Source organism: Halichoeres trimaculatus, unplaced genomic scaffold (assembly GCF_033239565.1).
Source record: "Halichoeres trimaculatus isolate MK-OKI-2021-1 unplaced genomic scaffold, fHalTri1.1 fHalTri1_scaffold_13, whole genome shotgun sequence".
Lineage (NCBI taxonomy): Eukaryota > Metazoa > Chordata > Actinopteri > Labriformes > Labridae > Halichoeres > Halichoeres trimaculatus.
Window position 1 is genome coordinate 3347920 of NW_027437191.1, and position 20809 is coordinate 3368728.

General features: G+C 42.6%; 1 protein-coding gene across 1 annotated transcript in view; it reads left to right on the top strand.

Annotated features, from left to right (window-relative positions):
* The window catches only part of dse (dermatan sulfate epimerase), a 43001-nt gene that overhangs the window by 17310 nt on the left and 4882 nt on the right, over positions 1–20809 (top strand). The window contains exons 3-5 of the mRNA XM_074684562.1: positions 5895–6148; positions 15895–16134; positions 19075–19282. Of these exons, the coding sequence (XP_074540663.1) occupies positions 5895–6148; positions 15895–16134; positions 19075–19282 (702 nt within the window). The remainder of the gene's footprint in view (positions 1–5894; positions 6149–15894; positions 16135–19074; positions 19283–20809) is intronic.

Consider the following 20809-nt stretch of genomic DNA (forward strand, 5'->3'; position numbering starts at 1 on the left):
GAAAGCAGCAGAAAATGGGCCTTCAACAGCACATGTTGATACAAGACATCAGTACTCGTTGGAACAGTACCCTTCATATGTTATCCAGGCTCCTCAAGCAGAGATGGCCAGTGTCTGCAGCTCTTTCTGATCCTACAGTCAATCCACGTGGAAAGCACCACTACTGGGATCTGAAGCCGGAGCAGTGGCTCATGATTGAAGAGCTGACTCAGATTCTTGATACGTTTGAGGGAGCAACGTTGTTCCTGAGTGGGGAACAATATGTGACCCTGTCTGCACTTCCTCAGCTGTTTCAGACCTTCAAGAAATCCACTCTGAGTTTGTCTTATGAAATTGCACCAGTGAAGGCATTTCAAAATGGTGCAGCTGAGCAGATCACTGGCAGGTGGGAAAACCTGTTTGTTTTCCTAGCTGAGGACCCCAACTCCGCCCTTCTTGCTGCGGCCTTGGACCCCCGCTTCATAAAAATTGAAGTTCCTGCCTTCCGACGAGTCATTCAAGGTCCAAAGCACAATCCAATCAATGGCACTTGCTGTGAAAAAGAAAGCAAGACGGGCCAACCAGAGGAGCAACCTTCTCCAGCTTCTCAAGCCAAGGGACAAGCTGGTGGCAACATGTACACATTTACTGTCCGGTATTCATACAGTTTCATGATGTGAGGTGGAGAGTTGTGGAACATTTACATGTTTTTCATTGAGAAGATTTTCTTTTGATTATTGTACAGGAGGAACTAATCTCTTTGTATATTTATCTCCTCCCCCTTTTTTGTATTTCATTTTTTCGAATACACGTTTGGCCAATTGGCAAAGTTCTTATGCCTAAAGATTTCAACAGCTTTCAATTTCTGAAATGTGGTTAATTTTTCACTTATATTGTCAAGATTTACTTTTATTGTCTTACATTAAGATTCTTGTATCGGCTTAGTTCTCAAGCCAGGAATGGTTTGAACTATGTTTTGGTTTAGTGTTGTGATTTTTTTCTTTTTATAGGGACTTTAGAGTTAATCTCTCTCTTTCTTTCTAGCCTTCCTTAAACACGTTTGGAAGATTCATACTAAAACACTACGTTCTTATGCCTCATGTTTTAGGTTGCTTTGGATTGCAGAGTTATATTACTGTTTTGTAAAGCAGTATTGTATTGGCTTTGTTTTTAGGTCAGAACTGGTTTAAACTTTGAAAGCTGTTAATTAAAAAAACCTTTGCTGCGGAAAAAAACTGTATTTGGTTGCTCATTTTAAAAGCCTTAACATGTTGCATCGTATAGAGTTGATTAATTTGTTTAAAAACAAAAAAGTATAATTCGTTTGAGTACTTGAGTACTTGAGTACTCGAAGAAATAATCCACAGAATACTTGATTCCAAAAATACTTGATAGTTGCAGCTCAAGATGACATGATGACATTTACACCTTTTAACCCTTTTTAAACATATTTATTACATGTATCTATAATCAGTATTTTTAACCTTTTATGAAATGTCTTTAAACCACATTCCAAAAAAAAGAAGTAGTTTTTAACAGGGTTACATACAGGATCAAATCTAAAACCTTTGAGTGATTTCAGTACATGTCTGGAAAAAAGTAAAAAACAAGAGAGTCTTCCTCTCACAGGTACGCCCCTTCTTCCTGCATCCCCCTCTGTGCAGAGAGGGGTTGGGGCTCCTGCAGCTTAATCCTCCTTTCACTGCGTGGCTGTAGTGTCGCCTCGGTCCACTGAGCAGGAGGGCAGGGATTTTCCAGCAGCTTATTTCTGGGGGGGGGGGGGGGTTAGACGCTGCTGAAGTGGAGCAATCTGCAGGAGATTTTTCACAGCCGGGCATGTGTGCCACCGTGCAGAGAGCAGAAGCCACCGAGCATGTGTTTTCACATCTCTGTGAGTTTTTCCTCCTGGCCACACGTTTATTATGGTCACTGAACCTCAGAGGGTTTGTGCAGAGCGGCTCCAAGAACCAGCCAGCTGTGGTATCCATGACCTTCAATTATGTCCCCCACAACTCCAGAAACATGTTGGGATGGAGCGCTCGCGCTCTGTGGCTGACTGTGTAACGTACATACAGGAGCACTCAGCTCCAGGAACACTGCCTTCATTTTAAAGCAGTCTGCTGTTTCCATAGGGTTAAAACCAGGACCTACAGAAGCCTTTGATGCATCTGCTGCTCATTCACATGACCAGACAGGAAGTGGTTTTTAAATAAACCTCAGCTGACATTTACAGTTTTTCTCAGTGGCTTTGGTACATTTCTCGAATCATTCTCACTATTTGCTTAACAGTCTGCATTTCTCAAAACAGTTTGTACAAATAGCAGAACACCATGGATTACCTGCTAAAGACAGTCTTTCTCAAAAATCTTAGTTCATCCCTCAAAATTAAATGTCTATATCCGTGAACATGTCAGTGCATCAGAATGACAAGTCCTCATGTCAGTGTGTATGGATAGGACGGTCAAAGTGCTGAGTCATGTTGTCGGTATAACAGTTTACTCCCTAGGGGCAGTCTGATGTAAACTATAGCTAATGTTTTGATGACATTTATAGTAAATTGTAAGTTACATCTTTGTTTAGTGGGAGATTGATCATAAGAGATTAGACAAAATTCACTTTCACTGTTTGTGCTGTAATTTGTTGATTGACCCCATCATTCCGATACAGAAAAGAGAAGAAGGCGCTGCACTGGACAAAGAAGAAAACAAAAGTAGAAATGTGAACACAGAACAGTCTCTTTAGGGGAAACTGTTCATGCAGTGCTGTGGGAAACACAGAGCAGTGCAGTCTTCTTACACCTCCTTATGCTTCTGTATGTTGGGACACAAAGTCTCATACACATCACAACAAAGATCTGTTCACAAATAGTCTCAATGATTGAGGACACAGTTGTTCTCCCAGCTTTTGGCTGCATCCTACAACCAACCTGGGCCATTGTAAGCTCATGACTGAGAACATGGTCGACAAGTTTAACAGATCTTTATTGTCCTTTATAGGAAATGGGCATATTTCTGGGTCTGGAGACATGAAACTGCCACGGACAGCTTCCTCAGGGTCTCAGGATTCCAACAGTGTGATATTTTTTCTGATTGGCCCTTTGGTTTAATTACAGTTGCAGGCAGTTTGACACCATGATGTTGGTGGGGAGGTCTTGGGAATCAACAGACTCCACCAGCTCTCTGATGGCATTTAGTAAACAATAATCACCATGGCAACATCAGACTTCAGATGAGCCTCAGCTGGCATGCTTGCATAATTAAAAACTCACACACAGGACACACAGGAAAACATTTTAACAGCGTTCAAGAGATCATTCTTTTAATTTTTCAGTAGATGCAGCCATTTAAACTTTAAATTCATTTAACCATTTAAGTGATTCATCCATTAATTTCCTTTCATCCAGGAGTTCATGGCAGGCTCATTCAGCATACTGCATTAGCAGTTTAGCTTTTTAGCTTTTCAACTTCATTCAAAAATTTTCAGACATATATTAAGTCCTTAATTTTCAGCAATAACAGCTCACGCAAGCTTTTCAAGACTTAATTCAAAAATTTTCAGACATAACTTCAGTCATTCATGTTCAGCATTCTGCATTACTAGTTGAGCGCAAAATTTTCAGGATTTTAACCATTTTGAGATGTATCTTCAGTCATTCTAATTCAACATTCTGCATTAGCAGTTCAGTGCAAGCTTTACAGGACTTTTTCAACCATTTTTAGACATATCTTCATTCATTCATTCATCTTCAACATTCTGCATTAGCAGTTGAGCACAAGCTTTTCAAGGCTTCTTAAAACAATTTTCAGATATATCTCAAGTCATCCATGTTCAGCATTCTGCAATAGCAGTTCAGCGCAAGCTGCTTCTCACAGTGCAATTTCTTCAGAAATTGCTTTTCTAGTTAATTTGATGAGATTCAGTTGCCACAGTCTGCTTCATGAGATGGACCTTTGAGCTGTTTCAGAAAACTGGTTGATTATTGGTTGATCTGATGCTTCACACATTTCCATTTTTCAGAGAAAGTCAAGATTGACCAGGGAGCAATTTACCATTCCAGACAGATTTAGAAAAAAAGTCTTGTGGACTGTGTGGAAAGATGTTTGACATATAATGATAACTTGTCAACCTATTTGCATCCAGATTCAGATTCAGTTTCAGATTCAGATTCCTTTATTAGCCATTTGTGTAAATTAACACATTGGAATTTGTGTTGGTGACAACGTGTGTATTTGCAAAAAGTACTTTTTTCCCACAAATAAACACACCAAACACAAATAAACAACGAAGAACAAGCACTACAGTGCAAAAAGTGACATAAATAAATATAAAGTAAATATAAAGTGCAGTGCAGAGGACCAGTGTATGATTATAAATTTGAAACCAGTGACACTGAGGGGCGGGGAGGGGGGACAGAGTCATTGACCAGCCTGGCGGCTGAGGGGAAGAAACTGAGTCTGTGGCGTGCTTTAAGAGCATGTAAAGACTTATGTGATGAACTCATGACTAAATGTTTTGAAGGGTGAGTGTATTCCACAGAGATCCTTGATATTCTATTTTGATCAACATGACATCAGGTGACGTCGGGGAGACCACAACCATTGTTTTTACACACTCTATGGTGGTACCAGTGCTCTGCAGGATGCTTCAAACAGGGCTTGAGTATTTCACCATGGCAAAGAGTCAACACACTCTGCCACTGAGGACTGCTGCAGTGTTTTCAGCTGTGCGTTTACCCGTGGAGTGAGCAGTTTGAAGGCACTGAGCTTCGAGGATTTGGATTTTACTTTATGACATCAGTAGTAGCAGAAAACACTCGGCTTACTTCCCCACACTTTTTTTTTTTAGCGTAGCTGGAACTTCAGCCAATCAGCTGTCAGACATGACTGTGTGGTTGATTTATGTGCTGATACATGTTGTAAAGGTTGGTTCTACAGTAACCCTGAGGCTGTACAGCGTCTTCTCTTTTCAAAACCAAAATAATCTCAAAGCTCACTTCCTCCGTGCCAGGTTCAGTCCAGCCTGAGCTGGTTATACATGAGGTCGGAGCGCAGCGTGCCAACCTGCTGCTCTCTCTTTTAACCGCTGCTCTACTCTTTGGTGCTGCTTTGCATTATGGGTCCTGAGATTGAAAGGTGTCAAGTTTCATGATTTTCTTTCTCTTTTTTGGTCCAATAAAAGCTGAATTCAACAGAGACAGATTTACTTTTTTAACTCAGGAGAATCCAGGGAAACCAACTGACACCAGCTCCTTTCAGATGTTTATCCCAAAGACACTAAATCCAAATGCTTCTGCCTCCGTACACACACGATGCTCAGGTCAAACATGCTAATTCTTAAAAAGCTGTGTCATGATTCCTGAAGTTTCCTCTGAGTTTCCTTGGCAGCTGCTGCGGTGCTGACATGAGGAAACTGTGTCTGTGTTTGATTTCTTAATGTGGAGTTCTCATGTCGGTTTGAACAGAGGCGTGTTTTAATCACCGCATCTGAAGTTCATTTCCTCAGTAATTGTAGTGAGCACAATGATAATGAAACACCTTTTTACTTTTTACGACCTGAACACCGTGCGCTCCTACAATTCACAGAATCAGCATCTCAGATCCCTGCGCCTGTTAACCAGGAGAGAATTTGAACACACTACACTTTTAATGCTTCTGTCTTTATTGGTGTGTGATAGAGCAGCTGTAAATGGGGTGTAAAATGCTACTTAGCATCTTTATTTTTTGCTTTCAAAGAGCTTTTACAGCTGTGTTAAAGGTATTTAATAGGTTTTCCAGTGGAAAGGTGTGGGCTGATTTGCCAGAATTTAATTTAAACAGTGAGAATGGTACACCTGTTTACCATCCAGTGTTTTTCCTCCACCTGCTCCACAAATGTGTGTGTCTGTCTTACAGCCTCATGTTGTTTCTGTGCTGCAGGTTAGTCAAAGACGCCCCCTGGGATGAGGTTCCTCTGGCGCACTCTCTGGTTGGGTTTGCCACGGCCTATGACTTCCTGTACGAGTATCTGAACAAAGGTCAGCAGGAGCGCTTCCTCCAGGTGATCGGCAACGCGTCACGCCTCATGTACGAGAAGTCCTACGTACGAGGATGGGGTTTCCAGTACCTGCACAACCACCAGCCCACCAACTGTGTGGCTCTGCTCACAGGAAGCCTGGTGTACATGACACAAGGTGAGACACTCAGGGCTTTGTTTTCACTTCATCTGTTTAAAGATGACCTTCAGATAAGAAGAGGATCACTTCTGGCTTCATGTTTTCCCTGACTCGCTCACTTGTGCCAAATATTTCTGATGGTGTGCAGAAAAGTCAGGAAATAAGCATATGAAGTTTACAGAGTATGTTTAAATTCCTGTGAGCTGTTTGCATTTTGCACAAAGGGACAACTTCTGATGTCTGAAACCTAGAGATGGGGAACTTTCACATTTGAAACGATACAGTACTAATGCCCAGTACCTGGCAATTGGTATCAGTACTCAGTGGTACCTATTTTCAGTTCTTTTGTGGGTTTATATGTGGTAATAAATATTAATTTATTTAATAGTAAAATCTTGGAGTTTTTCAATTTAACATATCTATTCTCCATGTTTAAACTTGCAATGCTGTGTTCATGTCCAGTATGGAAAAACCCTACTCTTCCACTGCCTCACAGTCTCAAGGATTCCTTTAGGTACCTTTACGTGCTACCATTTGATTTAACCTGAATCAGCACTACAGATGGAATTTGGTCAGTGCCTATAAAACTACTTAATTTCCAGACTATAAGCCGCTACTTTTTTCTCACGCTTTGAACCCTGTGGCTTATACAATGGTGCGGCTAATTTTTAGATTTTTTACGGCCACCAGGGGGTGCTCTTTAGGTTGTACTCATTCAGCTAAAATGATCTCCCATTCTCTCTGAAGGGGGGGGGACAAAGGGTGTGTCTCAAAGCTCCCAGATTTTGATGAACCAGATTTTTTGTACATCAGACACGAGGAGCTCCGGTTTGTCAGCGCAAAAGTTAGAAATTTTCAGAGGTGCTCGACATGAAAATTCTCAACTTAAAAAGGACCACGTGATGGGGTGAGACTGCTAAAATGACACCAATCATGCTCACCAAGCTGCACAGACTTCACAGACATGCAAGCATTTACTAGACTTAAATGTAAGAATGCAGAAGAACATGGGCTCTAATTTCGTAGACCAGGCGCAAGCGCAGGCGCACCTGCCCTGCGCCGGCCTTCGCTGCGCGGACAGGGCGTGACCAGCGCACTTTGCAAGTTTCCTGCAGTGCCAAGAGAGGCGCAGTCAAGGCGCAGAGAGGCGCAGGGGAGCGCGTCCACGCCTCCCTCAGCGCAAATAGCAGAGACGGAGGAGAAAAGCCGTGAGTGGGTTTAACACAGCCGAGCGCTGTCTTCACCAATCAAATGAGCGCCTCTCCTTGCCTTGAAATGCCCTGCGGCCAAGGCGCAGCGTCTGATTGGTCTGATTAATCCCCAGCACCGCGGAAACAGTGCTGGTAGCGGAGACGGAATGAAGAATTAGAGCCCCATATGTTTCAGTCTGAAGCTTCAGAAGCTAAGGAAACCCCACTCAGCAGAATGAACATCCACAGGTCTCAAGTAGCTTGTTCATGCTATCAAGAATTCATTAACAACATAACAGCAGTCAGGGTGCTGTCTTTAAAGCATGTTGCATGTTTAAAAAAAGGGCTAAGGTGCTTCTTCTGACTGCCTCACTCTGTCTGGTGCTGCAGATTTGCACCACCGGTTCCTTTTTTGAGGAAACAATAATCAGCATTGGTCTTATTCCATAGTTTAAGCTGACAAAACACAAAACTGAATGTAACTCTGCAGGGGTACCATGATACAGTGGTTAGTGCCTCAACACAAGAAGATTCTCCAGCTGAGCAGGATGCGCTCTGTGTGCAGTCTTCATGCTCTGCGCATGCCTGAGTGGGTTGTTTCTGTCTTTCTCCTACAGTCCAAAAAAAAACAATCCTCCATCTTTGAGTTCCTCTTTTTGTCTCTAAATGATCAAGTTTTTCTGTCTGCAGACAATCAAACATTGTGAAAAGCTGGAGGACTTTTAATCAGACAAACAGAAACCAGAGCACATCCAGTGCCTAGATTTTGCATTTTCATGCAGCTTGACTGTGAGAAACACTGATGGATGGAAACAGAAAAACATTTCCATGAGGCGATTAATCCAGGTTTGTTTGATCCTGGATCACATAATCCAGATGCTTGTCTGGGAAGGACAAACTTTGTTTGATGTGCTAGATTAAGTCTCCTCATGATGGAGAGACTCTCAGCCTGAAGTCCTCCATCATTTGATCCTCTGTGACTGCCCTCCAGATCAGGATCTGTGTTTTATTTGGTTATAAGGTTTGTTTGTCCAGTCTGTCCCTTTAAGACCCAGTTATTCCTGCTCTGTGTTTCTTTGTGCTTTAATATCCTTCTCTACATTCCCAGTGGTCATGAGGAGGTGAATGCCTGCGAAGCAGCTTGCTCTGCTTATAGGGCTTTGCTTTCCTGGCAGAATAGGTTGGGTCCTGATGGGAACTAAAGGCAGCGGGCTCACAGCGTGCTCACAGCGAGCTAACAGCAGGCTCACAGCGAGCTAATAGCGGGCTCACTGTGGTCACAGCAGGTTTATTTGATGGTTTTTCTGCTGAGTGGCAACATCTGAGTCAGAGCTCTGCAAAAAAGGTAGAGCCGACCTGTTTTTGCTTGGTTTGATTTGATTTGCTCTGCCCATCTGTCACCTGGGGAGGTGCAGCTCCACAGCAGACCTCCTGCTGGGTGAAAATACAGATTCTTTTCTGGAAATGATCACCAAATGTTACAAATGTTGGATGTTATCTCTTAAACCCATTTCCACCAAGCGGTTCAGTTCGGTTCATCTCCATACGGCACACATTTTGTGGCGTTCCCTTAGACTAAAACTGTCACAGGTCACCATATTAGTGACCTGTATCATTTCACTTTTTGTTACCCTTCTGTTGGGGTGCCACCATAGGGATCGGACCCCCAAAGGTGGAGCCAGGAACACAACAGTCTCTGTTTGGATCTCATGTTCACTTTATGAGGAAAACTTGTATTTTGTTTGGAAAATGGCACCATGACGTGAAACTGCTGTGGAAACCAAACTGTGTCACGTTTTTCTTCTTCGCTGAATTTATTAGCAGGGCACACTGTGTGGCATTTCTATGCCATCAAGCAGTTATGACATAGGGATGGGCATTTTAAGCAAAAGAGCTATTCGATATTCGCTCGCAACCATTCGAAGGTTATTGGAAGATTTTCACCGCTATCCCTCTAGCTGCCACCACCACCCACCCACATTCATGTACCTGCCAACATTACACTTTGACAGAGATGGAGAGGGCTGTTCTGCCCTGCACGTCGATCATCAAACTTACTTCTTGGGTGACTAAATCGACCACTGACTGCTGATCTGTGGACAGCGCCACACTTTCGGCTGCACGCCTCGCTCTCACGTCTGTGCATAGTTGTTGATGACTTGTGACAGGCCTGACTTACCTTGCAGAGTTTGCACTGTACCTCATTTTTATTCATTGTTTCAAGTAGTTCCTGCACTTCCCAGTCCATATTTGAGTGTCTCCTTGTTCTTGTTTTGGCTGTAGATCCTCCAATCTGTTCACTTCTGGTCTGGCTCAGCTCATAATGTCAGTTTATTGCCATCATCAAGTTAAATATGATCTGTAGCAGCTCCGGCATCTTTCATTCTGCCGCAGACATGACAAACCCATTGTCACGTGAATTATTCAATTTTTTTTATGTTAATGACTATTCTAATTAGGGATGTGCGCGACTAGTCGTTTAATCGTTTAACCGCCTACTCATTTATTAAACGTTTAGTATTTTACTAGTCGGTTAATCGCTGCACGCTTCTGCCTCGGCTGCTTTGTATACAGGGGGAGCAGACAGGGAGAGAACTGCTCCTTCTCCCCTCCCCCCATGCTCCCCCCACACGTCACGTAGGGGGCAGGGCATCGAAGTTTGGGGAAGAAAGTTTGGAAAGGTGAAGTGGGGCTACCGCGCAAGAAAATCAGCAGTTTGTCAGTATTTCGACGCAGCAGATGACCACAAGGTCGCCTGTCGGCTGTGTAAGCAGACACTCGCTTATAACCACTCTACCGGAGCGATGAGAAACCACATCCATAGTAGACACCTCGATGTTGACCTGCAGGGCGGAGATTGTGAGACCGGGCTCGGTCACACGAAAACACCGCTAAATAAGGCTCTAGTTCTCATCGTGTCTCTTCGTCCTGGCAGACTACCTGTGTTTGTTTATATTTGGCACGCTGCGCGCGCGGACTGATACACTAAGCGGCGAGCGCCTCGTAGCTAGCTGTGGCTATATGGCTATCTGCGGAGGTAGCAGAAACCGGCAGAGGAGCAGGGAGGGGGAGTTTGGTGTGAGCACCCTGGGCTTCTGCTGAACAAAAACACTGCTGTAGGGGTAATTTCTGCCCTAAACCTTGTGATAGGACCCAACTTGTTCCATCCCGGAGTATCACTTTAAGTGCCAGGGTTTTCAGGGAAATTCTATTCTAAGCTACTATGTTGTATGTTTGGAATTGTCATGCTGCTGCATCCAAGTTTCATACTGAAACAGAATTCATAATAAATGCCATGCATTGCATTGGCAAACACATCAGAAGTGGATTTCTCTTTAATTTGTTCAACTTTATTCAGTCATTTGTTGTTACGTCAAAAAAATTTAAATCAACAGTTTATCCTGAATGTTTGGGCTAAAATAGCTCCTAAATACACATTTGCATTTAAAACTTTTAACTTAATATGTGTATTAAATTTTCTTTCTAAGTTTTCTAAGTTTCTAAGTTTTCTTTTTTATAGACTAGTCGACTAGTCGCAAATAAAATTTGAGACTAGTCGGCTAGGAAATTAGTCGAAATTCCCATCCCTAATTCTAATATTCGGAAATTATTGCCCATCCCTGTTTTGGGCTGACGAGGCTATCAGCATCCAACTTAAGCACCACCTACCAAGAAGGGCACTGTTGGCTGTGGAAATATAAGCAGGATCGGGCTTTACTCATCCAACTTGTACCACACTGTACTGATCCAAACTGACCACTTATTGGAAACAAGGCTGTAGTCATTTTCTTTTCAATTAGGCCCCGTTTACACAACAATGTTTCATCTGAAAACGCTAATACGCTGTGAAAATTAAATGAAAAAAATCTGCGTTTACACAGAAATGCTGATGAAGTGAAAACGCTGTAGTAAGCATGCCAGGCCTGCAGGTGATGCTATAACTGTCTTGTCCAGAAGCCGCTTTCGGGAGATCTCCACCGAAGTAGAGTTGAGCCGGTCATCTGGTGTAATGGGGAATACTAAGTTAAAAAGTGGAGCAACAGAGTTTCCACTGAAAAAGCCGGCTTACTGTTTACATGGCAATGGTAGCAGGAGTATTTTAGAAAAATTCCACTCTGGAGGCCGTTTTCAAAAGTTTGCGTTTTAGGTCGGCTGAAACGCAACAAAACTTTTGCGTTTCACCCTAAAACCGTTGTCGTGTAAATGGCCCCTAAGATAATGCACTGATCAGCACGATGAAGAATGATGTTTCTCTGGATTAAAACAGATCTGACCTGATGTTTCTGCATAAAAATCCACATGCAAACACATCATTTAACTGCTTCATTTACCACCTTACTCAGTTGATAGTGACTCAGCTTGCTTTGCTCTCTGTATGATCCCGCTGGACTCTCTCCCAGCTCTCCATGACATCACGTTTGGTTCCGTTTGTCTACATGGGCTACTTTCACTTTGCTCATGCACACTCCAACCCCCCTTCCCCCCGCTGAGTGTTACCGGTGCAATGTGAGCTTGAAAGTGAGAGCTCCACAGTGGCGTATCCAGGACATTTTTACTGGGGTGGCCAGGGTGGGACACAAAGTTAGTCTAGGGTGGCCATGGTATCACAGAATTATACTATGTGTGTGTGTGTGTGTGTGTGTGTGTGTGTGTGTGTGTGTGTGTGTGTGTGTATATATATATATATATAAATGTCATTCTTAGGTTCATGCTCAGATTAAGGATTAGAGAAGGTTAAGTTAATGCAGGTATTTCATCAGATCAGCATGCCAATACTAAATTATTGGTATCTGGGATAAAAAAGTCAGGTTGGTGCTTCTCTCCTACCTACAAACTGTGGATAGGACTCATGTCATGCAGCGTTGATATGAAGACACAAACTGTCGTTGTCATGGACTCTGCTGTGCCTGCCTTCCTCTAGGGGTGCTAACCATGACATGGTGAACACTCAGCATCCCTGATGAAGTTTGACTGTAAGAGCTGAGAGCTGCTGCTGCTGTGGCCCTGCCCTGTGAGCTCCGCTGGCGCTCTGCTGCTGTTCATAGAGCTCCTGTCTGTCAGTAAATACCTGCTCTGTGTGGGTCATCCCTGAAGGCAGGGGGGTCGGACCAGGACTCTTAGGTGAGCTGTGGCTGGAGTGTTCCTGTGGTTGCTCGCGCTCATAGAAAAGAGCATACATACTGTGGTGTGCTGCAGTGGTGTCATGGTTTCCAGTGTGTGTGTGTGTGTGTGTGAGGTTTCCTCAGGTCACACACTGAGACAGCTCTGTTCACTGTGACTGTTTTCAGGTTTTTCCATTTTTACTCCAGAATATGGGGCTCAGGTCGCTCCATGAAGCACAGTCTGTTATTTCCAGTCCTGCCATGAACTCCTCCAGTTTGACATGCTCTTGAAGAAAAAGAAGGGTTTTGACTTGACACTGAACACTTTGCTACTTAAAAAATAGGGTTTTAAATGTTTAATACTCATAAGATTAGAAAATGCACTCTCTTATTTTTAGGTTCAGTGTTGCAGAAATCATGGAACCACGATGATTATTCAACAGCTGTTCAACCAATGAGCTGATTTCAAGCTGTATTAAGTCTAGTTTGAGTCATTTTCTTGTCACAAAGAAATCAAAATAAGTCATCTTGATGTATGTCCTGGTGGGTTCCCCCTCTCAGAGAGTTCAGGGTAGTTGTAACCTAGCTTTAAGGTTATTTGCATACTTCCTCTGTGAGTTTGAACAGCATCATAGATTGTGTTTATTTCCTCGATACATTATAAGGCTCTAATTTCGTTGACCGGGCGCAAGCGCAGGCGCACCTGCCCTGCCTTCGCCGCGCAGACAGGGCGTGACCAGCGCACTTTGCAAGTTTCCTGCAGTGCCAAGAGATGCGCAGTCAAGGCGCAGAGGAGCGCAGAGGAGCGCAGAGGTGCGCGTCCACACCTCCCCCCGCGCAAATGGCAGAGAGGGAGGAGCAAAGCCATGAATGGATTTAACACAGACGAGCGCTGTTTTCACCAATCAAATGAGCCCCTCTCCTCGCCTTTAACTGCCCTGCGGCCGAGGCGCAGCGTCTGATTGGTCTGAGTGATCCCCAGCACCGTGGAAGATATGGTGGAAAGACCCGATAGCGGAGACGGTCAGAGCTGCTGTCCCTGCAGCAGGAGAATTGACAGCAGGGCTCATCGGAGGACACGAAGCGTGTCACCGTGTGGGCCAGCTCTCGGGACAGATGTAATCTGTTCCTTTGTCATTAATAGGAGTACAAAATGAAGAGGCAGTTACACAGCTGGCTTATCCATTCAGAATACTTTTGATCCACCTGCACTCCTGGTTTGTCATCGCCAAGCAGAGCCTTTGGTGATATACTGTATACTCTCCCGGTGTCTCCACCTAATCCTCCTTAGAACGATGTACACCATCTTTTTAGATCACGTTAAAAATAAAGACTAAAACAGAGAAATATGGGAAATCACAGGTAAATCCTGACTGACAAAGATTTATTTTGTCTCTTTTTTCTTCGTCTTTTCTCTCCCTCTTTTCTTTGAATTAAATGAAATGATAGAACCAGATATATACTCAGTATCAGATGTTAAGGCTGTTTATTGTTTAATTGTAAGATGTGCATCAAACTTCCAGCTGCCGTCAGGTTAACTTTCCATTATGACAAACGGCTTTACTCTGACATCAGATGTGACGGGACAGTTAATATAGATATAAATGTATATGCTGGTTCAGATGGTTACATTAAATAGTGATTGCTGTGATTGTTTATTGCATTAAAATGTACCTGACACTCTGGAAACCTGCCTCTGAGGCTTTGATGACATGTGCGCACATGTGCGCCTGTCACCAAATTACAGCTGCAGAGGGTGCGCTCCGCTTTGCGCCGAGGATAGACCAGGTTGGAGCTGGCGAGCTTTCAGCGCACTTTTTTGGCACGAAATTGTCACTGCGCCAACATGAATCTGCTGACACCTCCCCCTGGTGCGCCGTCAACTCCCCCTGGCGCGCAGTCACACCCATCACTGCACAGACGGTCTACCAAATTGTCAAATTGGCAGCGCACGATGGTGCGCAGCACGAAATTAACACCGCGCAGGGTGCACCAGGCTTGCGCCCCCTGCGCTGCGCCACAAAATTAGAGCCCATAGTGTCCTGAGCGCCCCAAGATGTGAGGTCAGTTAAGCTAATTAGAGCAGTGCTAACTCACTAGATCTCTGGAACCCAGTGACAGACACAAGTTTTCATGATTTACCAGAATAAATAATCCGACCTTCTTGCTCTTTTTCTTCAATATGTTCTGACGTCACAACAGGTGGGGCTTCCTACCAAGATAGCAGTACACTTTGAACCCTTACCAGTCTGTTCTGTACAACTTTAGTCCCCTGGTAAATAAGTAAGCCTCCAGCCGTGGCTACGTGAACACACTTATTAGCCCAGCAACCACCTGTAGCATCACATTTCTACTTTGGAGAAACTCAGGAGCTGTGCACCTGACTTGGCATGTTAGCACAAGGTAATCACAGGTATTAGACACATACCTGGTTAGCAGAAAGCTAACTTGCGTCACTCTTCATCCTGCTGCATCATGCTGCTCTCCAAGTTCCTGAAAACTAATGAAAGTTGAGTCAAGCTTCAACCTTGTTTAGGAAAAAGCTTTATCTGTTTGGAGTGTCATTTCACTTTGGTTGTGTTTTCCTCTGTGCTGCACCCACTGTTGTTGCTGCTCTGATTCGCTTCCACCTGCTATCATCAACACACAAAGTCACTTGCGCACTGGGCATGGAGTGATTGGCTGATGTAACCACGCTTACTCTCCCAGAAACATCCCAACATAACCAAAACATCAACATCCAGGCAGAGGAGGGGGTTAAGGCAAACACAGACACTGACACACATGTACAGAGGCCCATAGGAGACGACTCAGCAAGATTATTCCTGTAAAAGTTCATATTTTATTTTTTAGGAAATCCCTGCAGACCTTAGCTGGGAAGGGAATGAGATGAGTAGCACTTTGAACATAATGTAACCTTGTATGCTACACAACAGCTAACTTTAGCTAATATCCTGACATGCACCTAAACACGTGTTCATCACACGTGGTGATGATAAAGTTTTTTTTAAGCTTTTTTAATTTTGTAAATGCTTTATTAAAAGAGTGACTCTGAGATCCCAAATTCTGTCCCAATGTACTAGCCAAAGCTAGTTTTAGAGCAAGCCTTAAATATGTGTCTACAGCTTCTGTTAGCCTTGTCCTCTGAGCTAGTCTGACTGGCTGATAACAGAAATTTAGGGCCAACTGGTGACATACTAAAAGCCAATATTGGATTTGGATTGAAGTTTTAAGATGACATTTGTTAAGCTGACTTTTTTTTACCTTTTAAAAAGCTTCTGTGTTGAAGTTCTTGGCTTGTGTTTAGGCTGTGTTTTTTGGGCCAAACGTTGATAAATTGCTTACCTAACAGGACTCCAGGGGCCACACTACCAGGAGCCTGATGGAAAAGAATCCTTACATGAGTATTTCTTCTGTGACTGTCCAGCTGTGTGTCTCTGGTAGTTTTTTAATCTGCACATCCTTCTCCCAGGTTACCTGCAGGAGGCCTATCTATGGACCAAGCAGGTTCTGTCCATCATGGAGAAGTCTATGATCCTCCTGCGGGACGTGACGGACGGCTCCCTGTATGAAGGCGTTGCATACGGGACCTACACCACTCGCTCTCTGTTCCAGTACATGCACCTGGTGCAGCGTCACTTCGCCATTGGCCACTTTGACCACCCCTGGCTCCTCAAGCATTTCGCCTTCCTGTACAGAACTGTCCTGCCAGGTGAGCGTGCAGAACAACTCTTCATGATGCAGGGCTTTAAACGCAGAGCAGACATCCGTGATGGCTGATCCATCCAGGGAGTTTGACTTTGAGTAAAGATGGACAGAAAGCTTCATGACCTTTACTGCAACCTCCCTTTAGCAGGAGCTCCACATGTTTCCGCTTCACTCTTGTGGTTAGTGTTTTTTTATACAATATATGCTTCTTGCTCACTTCCTCTTGGAGCTTCTCAGTATTGGATTAGATGTAAAAAAAAGGCCTGAGGCTGCCATGAGAGCCTTCCTCCTCTGAGCTGATATGGGGCATGCATGCGTGCAGTTATCCCCTTCCTGGCAGCTGATGTCAGGCCTGCAGGGATCTGTGGAGTCCTGCAAGTCTTGTCTGCAGGTCAGGGGGAGGGCAGCAGCAGAGGAGGGGCCTCTCAGGTCAGACTCGGACATTTCACAGCACCCTGCCAACAGATCCTGTATTGTGGTGGAGCAGCAGAGCAGCGTTAAGAAAGCACCTCTAATTACAGCAGCCAGAAGAGCCTTAGGGACACAAACGCTTTTCATACATGACATGAATTCTGCACCAGTAGGACCAGAGAATGATTTTTGGGAAAGACAGTAAATAACTGTATAGTGACCTTAAGTGTCCAGAAGTAGATAAATAAATAAATGAAAAAAAAAAAAAAATATATATATATATAGACATAGACAAAGATATAGATATAGATATATATAAGCTTCTGTGTAGACTCTTGGTCTGTGTGTGAAGCCACCCCTGGCATGCACAACCACGCTGACCACCACACCTAAACCAAGATAGATATGAGATAGAACCTCTGGCTGTAAGTTGCAGGTGTGAACGGTAAGTTTCTTAGGTGTTCTGAAAAAACGTGCAGATTTCATGTATGAGAGGTGTTAGTGTCTCTGAGGCTCTTCTGGCTGCTGTAGTTTTCTTTATATATATATATATATATATGTACTATAATTTTTCTTTAAATAACTGTCGTTAATGTTTTTTTATAACTTTGTTTATTAGAGTTTTTTCAATAACAAGTAAAAGAAAAGAAGAAGAAAAAACAGATCTGTACGATAAGTTATATAACATAAAACAGGAAAAGGATGGAATAATTATAATAATAACAACACAAGTCAAAACAAAAGAAAACCTAAATATACAACAAATAAGCTTCAACCAACAACATAGGAAACAAAAACAAGGAGTAAACCACATAAAATGAAAATAATAGCAATAATTATAATAATAATAGTATCACTGTTATAATGGTAACTACAAGCAGGGTCTTCTGACGCATAAGAGCTCATAAGATAAAGAGTATTGTGGATAGATAGACATGAATGAAAAAAAATATTAATTGACACTAACTAAGGGACAGCAGGCAACTCAACCTTTTCCTTAATATAATTCAGAAAGGGACTCCAAATTTTATAAAAATTCTTTGAAGATCCTCTAAGTGAGTGCTTTAGTTTTTCTAATTTCAAGAAAAAAGAACATCAGAGATCCAGTGTGTAAATGTGGGAGGGCTTGCACCCTTCCATCTCAGTAATATTAGACGCCTTGCGAGCAAAGTGACAAAAGCAATACAGTCAGCCTCAGATTTTGACAAAGTAAGAGTGACCCGGGAAGTGCCAAAAAGTGCTAAAAATGGGCATGGAGCAACTTTTTTGTTCAACATTCAACAATCAGAAATAGTTTTAAAAATGAGTGACCAGAATTCCTCAAAAGCAGCACAAGTCCAGAACATGTGGGCGTGAGTGGCAGGGATCATTTTACAACGATTGCAGGATGGGCTTACATCGGGAAAGAATTTTGAAATTTTTACTTTTGTCCAATGGGTGCGATGTATTATTTTACACTGCATTAAACTATGCCGAGCACAGATGGAAGATGTATGAGCTCTTTTTAAAATAGATTGCCAAAGTTCATCAGGTATAGTTTCGCCTAAATCAAGTTCCCAGTCTCTTTTAACAGAGAGAGAAGAGGAGCTCTGCACGTGCAAAATTTCTTTATATAGTGCAGATATCATCCCTTTAAAAGATAGTGGGCGCTTGAGTAAAGCATCACATGAATTGGCTGGAGAGAGCGAGGGAAAGTGGGGCAAGATTTTACACAAAAAGGCTCGTACCTGTAGATAACGAAATAAATGACTTTTAGGCAGATTGAATTTAAGACAAAACTGTTCAAATGAGGAAAGAATGTTATCTGAAAACAGATGATAAAAACTTTTAATGCCAAGATTATACCAGTGTGTAAAAGTTTTGTCTAAAAGAGAAGGCTTAAAAGCTGGATTGAAATTAATTGGTGAGTTTAAAGAAAAAGACAGCCAACCAAAAATGATGGCGTATTTGTGTCCAAATTCTCAACTGTCATTAATGTTGCTGATCTTACAGCCCATAATACATGAAAAGTTAAGGTGGCGCAGCCCATTGTTGCGCTAGAGCACCGCCCTTTGGCCAGTAACATTGAGAACCATTGACGTCTGATGCACTAAGATGTGGTAATACATTATCAAATATTAAAGAATCAAAGTAACCAATCTGCTCAAAACATACATAGTAACAGTAATTTATCGACACAATAAAAGTTATTTACTAACTTTTGCGATTTAGGGCCCACCCAAAATTAGTTTGGCCCACACAAAATTGAAATACTGGCTTGGTCCCTGGTGTGTGCAGGAGGAAGGAGCGGTGCTCTTTATCTATAATTAGGGAAACATTTCACGTATCCCAAAAATTGAAAGAAACATGATATTTTTTGCTTCGTATTCTTTTATTTGCATAGTTTGTACCTGGAATGCACTAAACTCCTTAACTGTCAAGTGTAAGCTCTAATGACTCTTAAAGGGTCACAGCTCTACAAACTTTTACCACACACCAGCATTTCCTGCTCCCTGACCACAGCTGAAGTTCTCCTCTGTCGCTCTCCTTCCAGGATTTCAGCGGACTGTGGCCATTGCAGATTCAAACTACAACTGGTTCTACGGTCCAGAGAGTCAGCTGGTCTTCTTGGACCGCTACGTGATACGTAATGGGAGTGGAAACTGGCTGGCAGAGCTGATCCATGAAAACAGAGTGGTAGAGGGGCCGGGCCAGGCTGGGAAAGGACAGAGATGGTGCACACTGCACACCGAGTTCATCTGGTGAGCTGCTGGATCTGTTTATGCAACACTGAAATGTATTTTTGACTAAGGGTGGGTTCTTTTTTGTTCCAGATCACACAATTAGCAACATTTTTTTAATCAAATACTCACTCTATAAACACTTTGCTCCCAATGCTTTTTAAAAATTACCTACAAACATGGTAAGAGACGCATAGAGGCTGTTCACAACTCATTCACAAAAATTATCCGTGTATCATTTGATAACATTGACATTTTTTTTCTGATTTTTTTTTTCCTTTTTGAAATGGAAACAAATTAACATTTTTTTTTGTTTTAATATAGAACAAGTAAAGGGAGTTATGATGATTATTTAATTTCTCTAATCATTGTAAACCAGGAGTTGTAGACGGGATAGCTTCTCTGTTATGAGAGCATAGATGAAGCTGGCTTGATGGTAGGAGCATGCCTGAGCATGGACAGCTACGTTTGATTCAAAGGAGCTAAACGAGTGACTCTCAAGGATGACGACATGACAACTGAAGAAAGATGGTCAGGATCTTTGTGTTGTGTTCATTTTCCTCTAAAATGTGCCATGTTTCTAAAACATATAGTATGTTCTAAAAAAAAACAAATATACTCAAAGCCAAGATGCTGAGGGTGCTGCAGCGCCCCCTGGTGGCTGTGGGGCGATTGTTTGTTTAGTCAGCATTTATTTTGCCTGTGTTCTGCCTTAATTTTACAGTCTATGGTCCTGCTACAATGGCCTGTGCTTTATGTTCTGTTCCTTTGGTTAATAAAGTGATTGCTGGTCTTGATTTGTTGGCAGTGTATAAAGGCTTTAGTTTCAAGTAGCTGGTTCATCCAAAAGGAGTGTGGTTCTATTGAGAAAGCACCGGAGCGCACCTTATATGCATGCTCATGGCTCACTTGAAGCTCCTCCCTAACATTTTGTAACCACTTTGGAGTTTATTCATGAAATGTGTAAACCGTAAAACACACGATCAAACGTTTACGAACAGTTTGATCAAGTCAAATTGCGCAGTGTTAAGTTTCAGGATGTTACCAAATAATGATCCATTAAATGCAGACTTTAAAGCAGAGTGTGCTGCGTTCAGGGGCGTATTTTATCGTTTGGGGGCCCAAGGCAAACCCAGTCAATGGGCCCTCCATGTCCTTGTAACTCATCTTCCTCAGAGCTAGACTGGCCTTCCCTGGGTCCACTGTCTCTTACAGAGAATCAAGGCATGAGACAGTGCTAATCTTGTACATGGTAACTTAACGCAACTAAGTGCATTTCCTCAAGTTCTGTACTTTAGTTTGATTTTGAAAAAAGTGAATACATAATTTAGTCCACTTTGTCCTGGATTTGAAATCTTTTATGGTCAATTGACAGCTTATTTGTCCCACAGTGGGGAATTTACAGAGTAACAGTAACAAACAAGAAAGTATGAAGTGAAAAACATTACAATAGGTAAATATTGAAAATAATAATTTAGTAAAGAAAAAAATGTAAATATCAAGCACAACATAAAACTGGAAAAAATCTACTGAAAGAGGTGATATTTA